The sequence below is a fragment of the Oncorhynchus mykiss genome, chromosome 25 (assembly GCF_013265735.2).
Source record: "Oncorhynchus mykiss isolate Arlee chromosome 25, USDA_OmykA_1.1, whole genome shotgun sequence".
NCBI classification, from domain to species: domain Eukaryota; kingdom Metazoa; phylum Chordata; class Actinopteri; order Salmoniformes; family Salmonidae; genus Oncorhynchus; species Oncorhynchus mykiss.
In genome coordinates, this window is record NC_048589.1 from 17839680 (window position 1) to 17851086 (window position 11407).

At 40.3% G+C, this 11407-nt stretch overlaps 1 protein-coding gene across 1 annotated transcript; it reads right to left on the reverse strand.

Annotated features, from left to right (window-relative positions):
- On the reverse strand, positions 1-11199 carry LOC110505488 (apoptosis regulatory protein Siva). The gene is made up of 4 exons (XM_021584743.2): positions 10980-11199; positions 3371-3553; positions 1146-1299; positions 1-245 (listed from the first exon to the last, which is right to left on the reverse strand). Exons 1-4 carry the CDS (start codon positions 11194-11196, stop codon positions 197-199), a joined length of 603 nt encoding a protein of 200 aa, XP_021440418.2. The 5' UTR covers positions 11197-11199; the 3' UTR covers positions 1-196.
- Between the last annotated feature and the right edge of the window lie 208 nt (positions 11200-11407).

Here is an 11407-nt window from a genome sequence, read left to right on the forward strand (position 1 = left end):
TAGCAAACAAGGAAAGCGTCCAAGTATTTATTCCACAAACATAGCAAAATACATATATACAAAAACACAGTTGGATCATGGTTAACATTTTAAAAAATAAGCATAAACATGTATAACAATTTAGAGTTAAGAATATTTAATGTAAAATTAAAACATTCAAGCATAATGCTTAATTTTCTCCATGGCCAGTTGTTGATTACGATGAGCAGCCGCAGCACAGTACTTGCTCATACTGGCCACTGTAACTGAAGAAGAGGATACAGAGAAAACAATGAGTAACAAGCAAAGTAAAGTGGAATAAAAAATAAAAAAAAAAAAAAAAAAAAAAAAAAAAAATTTTTTAACAGGCGACCTGTCAATGTACGTGTGTGCGCTCTGCACTGCTTGCTTAATAAAATATGCTGCATACTATTCTGCCGTACCAAGCAAAAAGGCAGTAGCTGCTCATTTGGCCGAAAATGAGTTATTTATTGTAGCAAAAATGACTACATGCTTAGTCATGTGGACAAGTATCCTACCTCGTATTGTGTTTCGGATAAAATGGGGGTCATGTTAAAATTAACTGTATAAAGATACCGTGAAACCAAGGTAAATAAAAGCCATTTTCTCAGTTCCATGAGCAGTTAGTGCATTTTTTCTTGTTTGGGCAGTATTGTAAAGACTCTCAGACAGTTAGATAGATGCCTGTTATATAGGTTGTCAGTGCACATTTACCCAGTTACACAGGGTTTAGCAAGGTCCAGTCTGCCAGTCAACCTGCTGTCTGCCAACCACAGGAATGCCTGAAATGTTTGTGCCAGGAGTCCTTGTGGTTGGGCATGGCAGGTTCCGTTATATGACTATGCTGTCTATTGTATGTCCTGACAAAGGGAGCTAGCTACCTGTTGATTTTATTACAGGTTTATTTGGCGTAGGCTACAGCCATACAGTATCCTGTGAGTGTTGAGGAAAAACTGTTTTATTTCAGTCGAGAACTCAATCTTCTATTCTGTACATGATTTAATGTATGACTTTGAGGTCCTTACACTATGGTAGTGGAATAGCAGTAGATGCTCTGCTTGCTGATTTTACCCAACTCAGAAGAGATGCTCACTCTGACCAGAGTAAAATCGGATGAAAGGAGAAGGGCGAGGAGTGTCACTTACTCGATGACGGTGCAGACAGAGCAACAGGGGCTGGAGCAGTTGGAGCACTGCTGGATGCAGGAGGGGCAGGCTGGGCGGTCACACTGGGAGCACTGCCTCCTGGTCCTCTGGGCCTTCTGACATACACAGCTGCCCTTTGAAACCAACACAGCACCTGAGACAACCACACAGTCGGATGTCAGAAACTTCCAAGTTCCCAGTCGTCTTGAACGTGGCATAAAGCAAAGGTGTCAAACTCATTACACAGAGGACCAGGTGTCTGCTGGGTTCACACTCCTCCCTTGTACTTGATCGATAAATTAAGGTCACCGATTAGTTAGAAACTCCTCACCTGGATGTTTAGCTCAATTGGACACAAATTGAAAATAAATAACTAACTAGCCAGTGGCGGCCGCTGATTTGCTGAATACTCGGCGCACGAGGTGGTTGTGGGTTTGCAACAAAGCAGCATGACAGAAATATGAAAAGTTTTCAAACTGCTAGTTTCTATGAGAAGATATATAAAAATGAAATGTGCATTTGAACAGCATAAATACACCCATTTCACTTTTGCATGTCAAAATCCCAATGACCACTTCTGCACATGCTGCCACTGTTTTGAGCAGAGTACACTATGAAAACGAGCAGCCAGCTCACGTCACAAACACACCAGGGAGAAAGTAACAAGCCTGCCGATGCGCCCGTGGCTCACAGCAGTCTAAGGCACGGCATCTCAGTGCTAAAGCATAATTGGCCCAGTGTCATCCGGGTTAGGGTTTGGCCGGGGTAGGCAGTCTTTGTAAATAAGAATTTGTTCTTAACAGGCTTGCCTAGTTATTGGAGGTGTACCTGTGGATGTATTTCAAGGCCTACCTTCAAACTAGTACGCAAGTATAAACACCATGGGACCACGCAGCCGTCATAACGCTCAGGAAGGAGAAGCGTTCTGTCTCCTAGAGATGAACGTACTTTGGTGCGAGAAGTGCAAATCAATCCCAGAACAACAGCAAAGGACCTTGTGAAGATGCTGGAGGAAACGGGTACTAAAGTATCTATATCCAGAGCAAACCGAGTCCTATATCGACATAACCTGAAAGGCCGCTCAGCAAGGAAGAAGCCACTGCTCCAAAACCGCCATAAAAAGCCAGACTACGGTTTGCAACTGCACATGACAAAGATCGTACTTTTTGGAGAACTGTCCTCTGGTCTGATGAAACAAAAATAGAACTGTTTGGCCATAATGACTATCGTTATGTTTGGAGGAGAAAGGGGAGGCTTGCAACGCTTCCCAACTGTGAAGCACGGAGGTAGCAGCATCATGTTGTGGGGGTGCTTTTCTGCAAGAGAGACTGGTGCACTTCACAAAATAGATGGCATCATGAAGGAGGAAAATTATGTGGATATATTGAAGCAACATCTCAAGACATCAGTCAGGAAGTTAAAGCTGGGTTGCAAATGGGTCTTCCAAATGGACAATGACCCCAAGCACACTTCCAAAGTTGCGGCAAATGGCTTAAGGACAACAAAGTCAAGGTATTGGAGTGGCCATCACAAAGCCCTGACCTCAATCCCATAGAACATTTCTTGGCAGAACTAAAAAAAGCGTGTGCGAGCAAGGAGGCCTACAAACCTGACTCAGTTACACCAGCTCTGTCAGGAGGAACAGGACAAAATTCCCCCAACTTATTGTGTGAAGCTTGTGGAGGGCTACCCCAAACTTTTGACCCAAGTTAAACAATTTAAAGGCAATGCTACCAAATACTAATTGAGTGTATGTAAACTTCTAACCCACTGGGAATGTGATGAAAGAAATAGAAATAAATAAATGCTGAAATAATTCTCTACTATTATTCTGTCATTTCACATTCTTAAAATAAAGTGGTGATCCTAACTGACCTAAAACAGGGAGGTTTTACTATAATTAAATGTCAGGAATTTAAATGTATTTGGCTAAGGTGTAAACTTCCAACTTCAACTGTGTGTGTGTGTGTGTGTATAAAAAATAACACATTTTTTGACCAATCACAAGTGAGGCACCGCACCTAACTCACTAATGGGTGGGCCACTACTGAAACCAGCAGACACTCTGCCCTTCATTTAATGAGTTTGACACCCCTGTACTAAAAAGAGTAATCATTTTCTGAATTGAAGACGGAACAGTGATTTCAATTCTGACTGGAATGGTTTCCCTTCAGCCCATTCTCAGATTCGGGTGAAGGTTGCAATTCACCTGAGGAGATTATTACCTTGGACACGTGTAAGTCTGCCATCCTGTCCAATCAGTGTCTGTCCCCTCAGTAGTGTCCGGCTCACGTCAGGTGTCACACCTGGCCCCGAAGACTGTATCGTTGAGCACTTCTCCGTATCTATATTCCAGATTTTCCCCATGACAGCTTTAGTACCATTGAAGAGCAGGGTCTTTGTCTTTTCTGGAAGAGAGAGGCAGAGATAAGCAAACAGCAGCTGAAACAGTTTGTGCATATATTCTGATGTTTTGGACTTCGGCAAGGGTTTTTTCAGGTGGTCGGGTACACGTTTTAATCTAGGCAAGCCCAAATCCGTAGCCGAAGTCTACGCACCCTTGTTGGCCATTGGTCAACAGTAGGGATTCTTCAATAAACTGCCTGTTGTCATTCAATGAGGGACAACTCGTCCTCAAGCACATTTATTCCCCACTTACTGCACCAAACATTCGCGTCAGATGAAAAATTGCATGACTAAGATCTTGTCTGCAAAAACATCAAAATTGACAAATTTATCTTAGATTAATTCTGACTATTTTGAGGAAGTGTATACTGGCTATGGCATTTCAAAATGGATAAACAGAACTATTGCCACTTTCTCATTTTTCAAGTGAAGGTCTTCAGGGATATGCGAGCACACTCGTTCGGGTCGCCTAGCACTGCACCAGCAGAACTGAAGCATGCTGACATCTTAATATGCCCAGAAGCGGTCTTCTGACTAGGTGACAATTAAAACACCATAATTAGGGGTGTTAGGTTATGCGACAAACAATGGACGCTTTGAGATAATTCTACAAAAAAACAGCAGTAGACAAAATCCATTTTCACTAAGTGTCAACAGGGTTGTCAAAATACATAAATCAATGGAAAATATGAAAATGGTAGTTGTTACCCATGTCTACAAATTTACACAATATAAGAGTCCAAATGGAAACCAAGTGCCGTGCTAAGAAATTTCAATTGCGGGACAGCCCTTTTTGTGAAACCTGCAAAATCAGTGTGTTCATATATGCTCTTCGCGGAAGGTATTCCTCAACCTGCCAGAGTAAGATCGATTTGACATTGTATTGCTAAGAAGTATTGGAAAGTCCTGAGGGTGTTTCACGGTCATCGGATGTCCATTGACTGAAATATAAGGTAAAACATTTTTCGGCTCCGTCATTGCATTTTTTCTATCAGACACGGGAAAAAAAAACAGGTTACAAAGTAGTTTCAAAGCTACATTTTGATGTATGGGTTGTCAGGGATTGGTCCAAATTCACTTTCCGCAAACCCCATTTCCATGAATGCCAGTTTGCTAGCTGTGTGGGCAACTGTGGAAATAGGGAGCGCTGTGCAGCATTGGCTTTATTGTGCCAGAGGCGAACTGTGTGATTGATGGTTTTATTCTTTCAAGTGAAAAGTAATAGAATTCAGTGGCTACAGTTCTACAAACGATAAAAGCATAGATTAAATACCAGTGAACTGAAAATGGGTCCCATCTGGCTAACAGGCAGCTCACCCGCTCCTGAGACTAGGCTAATTATTTGCTGGGAAAAGTGAAGTTCATCCTCCCATCACAGGTAGAGGTCGACCGATTAATCGGAATGGCCGAATAATTAGGGCCGACTTGAAGTTCTCATAACAATCAGAAGTCGGTATTTTTGGACACCGGTTCAGATTTTTTTTTTTTTACACCTTTATTTAAACGAGGCAAGTCAGTTAACTTCTTACGGCTGCAATCCCGTTAACGGGATCGATATGACAGCCAGTGAAAGTACAGGGCGCCAAATTCAAAACAGAAATCTTATAAAATTTCTCAAACATACATGTATCTTACACCGTTTTAAAGGTAATCTTGTTGTTAATCCCACCACAGTGTCCGATTTCAATTATGCTTTACAGCGAAAGCACCACAAACGATTATGTTAGGTCACCACTAAGCCACAGAATAAACACAGCCATTTTCCCAGCCAAAGATAGGAGCCAAAAAAAGCACAACGATAAAAATGAATCACTAACCTTTGATGATCTTCATCAGATGACACTCATAGGACTTCATGTATGTTACGTTTGATAAAGTTCACATTTATATAAACAAATCTGAGTTTACATTGGCGCGTTACGTTAAGTAGTTCTAAATCATGCTGTGATATTGCAGAGCCACATCAATTTATAGAAATACTCATAAACATTGATGAAGATAAGACTATTATACATGGAACTTTAGATAAACTTCTCCTTAATGAAACCGCTGTGTCAGATTTTTTTTTTTACTTTACGGAGAAAGCAAACCATGCAATAATCTGAGTACAGCCTTTAGACAACAAAGCAGCCAAAAAGATACCCGCCATATTGGGTAGTCAACATTACTCAGAAATAGCATTTTAAATATTCACTTACCTTTGATGATCTTCCTCAGAATGCACTCCCAGGAATCCCAGTTCCACCATAAATGTTTTGATTTGTTCGATAATGTCCATCAGTTATGTCCAAATATCTTCTTTTGTTAGGGCGTTTGGTAAACAAATACAAAAGCGCGTTCAGGTCGCGCCGAACGAAAAGTTCAAAAAGTTCCGTTACAGCCCGTAGAAACATGCCAACCTAAGTATGGAATCAATCTTTAGGATGTTTTTAACATAAAACTTCATTAAATGTTCCAACCAGACAATTCCTTTGTCTGCACAAATGAAGTGGAACGTAGCTACCTTTCACGTGAGCGCGCCAGACCGAGGCTGTGGCACTGCCAGACCACTCACTCAAAGAGCCCTTATTAGCCCCTCAGAGTAGAATCCTCAAAACAGGTTCCAAATACTGTTGACATCTAGTGGAAGCCTTGGGAAGTGAAACATAACCAATAACACCCTGTATCTTCAATAGGGGCTGAGTTGAAAAACTACAAACCTCAGATTTCCTACTTCCTGGTTGGATTTCTCTCAGGTTTTCACCTGCCATATGAGTTCTGTTATACTCAGACATCATTCAAACAGTTTTAGAAACTTCAGAGTGTTGTCTATCCACATCTAATAATAATAATATGCATATCTTAGCTTCTGGCCCTGAGTAGCAGGCAGTTCACTCTGGGCACCTTATTCATCCAAGCTACTCAATACTGCCCCCTGGCCATAAGAAGTTAACTGCCTTGTTCAGGGGCAGAATGACAGATTTTTACCTTGTCAGCTCAGGGATTCAATCTTGCAACGCTCTAACCATCTGCCTCTCATTGCACTCCACGAGGAGCCTGCCTGTTACGCAAATGCAGTAAGAAGCCAAGGTAAGTTGCTAGCTAGCATAAAAACTTATCATAATCACCAGTTATACATGGTTGATGATATTACTAGTTTATCTAGCGTGTCCTGCATTGCATATAATCGATGCGGTGCGCATTCGCGAAATAGAAGTCGTTGCTCCAACATGTATCTAACCATAAACATCAATGCCTTTCTTAAAATCAATACACAAGTATATATTTTTTAAACCTGTACGGTTAGTTAATATTGCCTGCTAACATGCATTTATTTTAATTAGCGAAATTGTGTCACTTTTCTTGCAACAGAGTCAGGGTATATGCAGCAGTTTTGGCCGCCTGGCTCTTTGCAATCTGTGTGAAGAATATTTCTTCCTAACAAAGACAGCCAACTTCGCCAAACAGGGGATGATTTAACAAAAGCGCATTTGCGGAAAAAATGCACAATCATTGCACGACTGTACCTAACCATAATCATCAATGCCTTTCCTAAAATCAATACAGAGAGAAGCAAGGCCGATAAACCTGACTCAGTTACACCAGCTCTGTCCGGAGGAATTGGACAAAATTCACCCAACTTATTGTGGGAAGCTTGTAGAAGGCTACCCAAAACATGTCACCCAAGTTAAACAATGCTACCAAATACTAATTGAGTGCATGTAAACTTTGGGTAAGGTGTATGTAAACTTCCGACCTCAACTGTATGCTATGATGCTGGTAAAGTTTCCTCGCGCACCTACGGTGCTGGTTAGAAAAAGAAAGCTAGCTAGCTCATGGATGCAAACAAATGTTCTTCCCCAAAAACATAGCAAAACAATCTGTTTCAGTAGCTATATAGTTAGCTAGGTGTCATCATCTAAAAAATATACAAAATTACAAGACAGTTCTTATTTGATTAAATGGTGGTCAGACCCATCTGTGAAGCTGGCCACAATAAGGATTAGCCACAATAGTGGACTGTGAGGTTAGTCTTCAAAATAAAAGTATGTCATCGACAGTAATGCAAATTATTACAAATAGTAGAATCATGCCATATTTGAATAGATCATCCTAAACGAGGATATATATAGAAATAAAAATCAACAAATGTCAATTTGTTAATTTGACAAAAATGTATTATACTTTAGAATTGCATTGGGGGCATACTTATTTCACTGTACAGCCTTAACTATGGATTATGGATCAATGACATGAGGTATCAGACTCCTCAGTGACACCCAGAGAACATTAGCGTCGTAGCTCTTATTGAGAGACTCTGAAACAACTGAATTGAGCCACATTTGTCGTCAACCTGTGTGTATTAAACACTAATCCTGAGGAAAAATAGTATTGCGTGGACGTTTAAGAATCTGAAACCTGAGGAGGATGTAGGGGGAAAAAATATATTGGGTATTGAGTAGACTGATACCCCATTTCATTGATCACCAATCCTTAGGTAACGCTGTATAGTGCAATATGTCAACACACACAATAGGCCGACTGGGGAGGTGATTTCACAGTCACGCAACAAGAGCTACAACGCAAATATTTGTGTAAGCTCTTCAGTGGGGTTCTGTGGGTGTCACCGAGTAGATTCATACCCAATTTCATTGCTTCACATTACAACCTTGTTTAATATTATATAGTCTAAATATGGCATGATTCCACCAATTGTAACCTTCTGCAACACTTTCAAAATAACTTTAATTTTGAAGGCAAACCGCAAATTCCAAGATTGTGCCTAATCCTTATTGTGGCTAGCTTCACAACACATAACCCGGTCGAGCCTCACTAGCCAGATGAAGCTAGCTGGCTGCTTATGACGTTAGCTTTTGGCAACAGGTTTAAGTAGCTGGCTAGCTATTTATTTTCATGAACTGATGTTCAATTTTAATAGGCGAACAACAAGTGGCTACCTAGCTAATACTTACTCACAATGATTCCAGCTGCTACCCGATGTTTATTATCCATGCACAGTCACTTCACCCCCACCTACATATACAAGTTACCTCAACTAACCTGCACCCCTGCACACTGACTTGGTACCTGTGCCCCCTATATATAGGCTCGTTATCCTTTTTGGGCTATTTTTATTATTACTTTTATTTTACTTGGTGAAGATTCTTAACTCTTCTTGACCGGCATTGTTGGGTTAGGGGCTTGTAAGTAGGCATTTCACGGTGAAGTCTACACTTGTAGTATTTGACCATGTTACAAATAAAATATGATTTGAAATCATTGCTAAAAATAATGAAAATAACTACTGGTCATTGTTTTCAGGCTGGTTGTATTGGTGCTAGCTAGCTACCAAGCTAAAGCTAGCTAGCTACCCCAGAAGTTGCAGGCAAACAAATAAATAGTTAATTACCAGCGCAGTATTGCAAAAACATCATTTGTGGCCGGTGTTCGCAAACTTTTTTGAACAGCTTTGACAGTGCTACTGACGCGCTTGGCTTGCACGTGCAAATTCAAAACACACAACATTCTATAATAGAACCGTGTTATTTGATGTGGCAAATTAAAAGCTTATTTAACGTGTCAAATAGTGTTAATTGACGTATATCTTTTTTGACAAAGACCCAAACGGCGTTCCATAGTATGTTGTGAAGCTAATAGCAGTGACGCTATTACCGTGTAATTCCAGTAGGGCAACATCTGAAAAATAGCTCACTTAGTACTGTGTACCGGTGCTTGACCAGTTGTGAAAGCCAAAATCACCCACGATAGATAACGGTTGATTGTCAACGGCAATGAATTCCATTACCTCGATTCACACAGCAGACATTGTGGGCTAGGGTAGGAATGCTGCGTTGCACGTGTAGTAGCACAACATTTTACACATTGTCTTTACATCATGTACCATCATGTATGTTATATAGGTATGCACATCAGCTTTGACATTGGTTTTGCACATCGGCATTAAACTAGACATCGGGCCGATACCGATGTTGGCATTTTTAGCTAATATCGTCCGATTCCCATAAGTTCACCGATATGTTGTGCATCCCTAAAAATAACATTACAACCTAACCCAACTCGGGCGTAGACCTACCTTAGAAGTAAGCTATGTTAGACTTATTTGGCACTCTAGTCCTAATCAGTTGGGCTATTGAATACAACATAACTGGTAAATAGGAACCCATCTTTTTGTGCATGCGTGGCACCTTACTGCTCAGTGTAGACTCCCATTTCCGCATAAAACATCAATATACATTAACAATGACAACCTAATTTTAAATTAATGAGTATTTTTATTTTTTTGTTCTTAAGACTGGTAATATGCTAAAATATAATTTGCATACAGTAGTATAAATGTTTTCTATTTTTCATAAATTGTTACAAACTCAGTTTAGCATATAGCATGAAGACCTGATCATTTACCACCCAACTATAAATTAGTCTTAAATGACTAATGATGTATCCCGTACTGCCTTATTTGCATATTAATTTAATAAATTGTACTTTCATTTGAATCTGTGTTCTACATCAGCCCTGAAAATGTCATATCAATATGACCACCCTCTCTTTTAAGATATTGGACAAAACATGTTGAATCCTGACAGTGACCTGTCCGTGACCCTTTGGACCTCCTCCGATTGCTTAAAAATAAGAAATGAAAGAAATGTTGATTCCCAACGACCTAACATAGTAACTAGCCAGAAAGCTGAACACCTGACAGGTGTGGCATATCAAAAAGCTGATTAAACAGCGTGATCATTACACAGGTGCACCTTGTGCTGGGGACAATAAAAGGCCACTAAAAATGTGCAGTTGTGTCACACATCACAATACCACAGATGTATGTTCTCTCAATGTGATACAATTGGCATCCTGACTGCAGGGATGTCCAACAGAGCTGTTGCCAGAGAATTTAATGTTCAGTTCTCTACCATACGCCCCTCCAACACCGTTTTAGAGAATTTGGCAGCATGTACAATCGGCCTTACAACCACAGACTGATTGGTTGGGCATGGCTCCCAAGTGGGTGGGCCTATGCCCTCTCAGGACCACCCAAGGCTGCACCCCTACCAAGTTATGTAAAATCCATAGATTCCTTATATGAACTGTAACTGAGAAGAAAAAAATAGATTAGAAATTGTTGCGTTTATAGTTTAACTGTACAGTATATTTCTGTAACGTTTGTGGCTAACGTTACCTGGAAATAGTCAAAGGCTAAAACAAGCTACATGTAATGCCTGTCGTGAGTGGATATAGCCACCTAGCTAAATTATCAAGTAATAAATGGACATCAACATTTGGTGTAGGTAGTTAGTTAGCTGTTGTAAACTACCTAGCCAATGTTAGCTAGCTCGTTTTTACCGCTAGCTAAACAACAGCACATGGAGTAGGGCCAGCTAATGTTAGTTAGCTAACAGCCAGCCAGTTATTTCAGACAGCAAACCTTACCGTAGATGTCTTGTCTGTACTTGTCCCCATTTACGCCGTGATTATTAAACTCCTGTTGTCCAATGTGAATTTTATACTGCGATGAGAAAGATTCAGCGAAAGGATAAGATCTTTTAGGCATTTTTTTTGGCGAAGAACGTGCATCCAAACATAAAATTGCTTGCGGAGCAACGACGGGAAAATACTCACTTGCCTGCGAACTAACCAATCCGACCATTGATCTCTTATCACGTGACTGTTTCATTTTGATTACTCATACCAAGTGTTTTTATTATTTTATTTAACCTTTATTTTATTTAACTAGGCAAGTCATGTGCCAGTGTTTGAATATTTATGTTGCAGCACGATTATTGTGGATAGTCAGATTCATATAAAAGTATGTTTAAAACGTTTACATGCTTTGCAAGAAGAACGTTTTCTCTTATAGT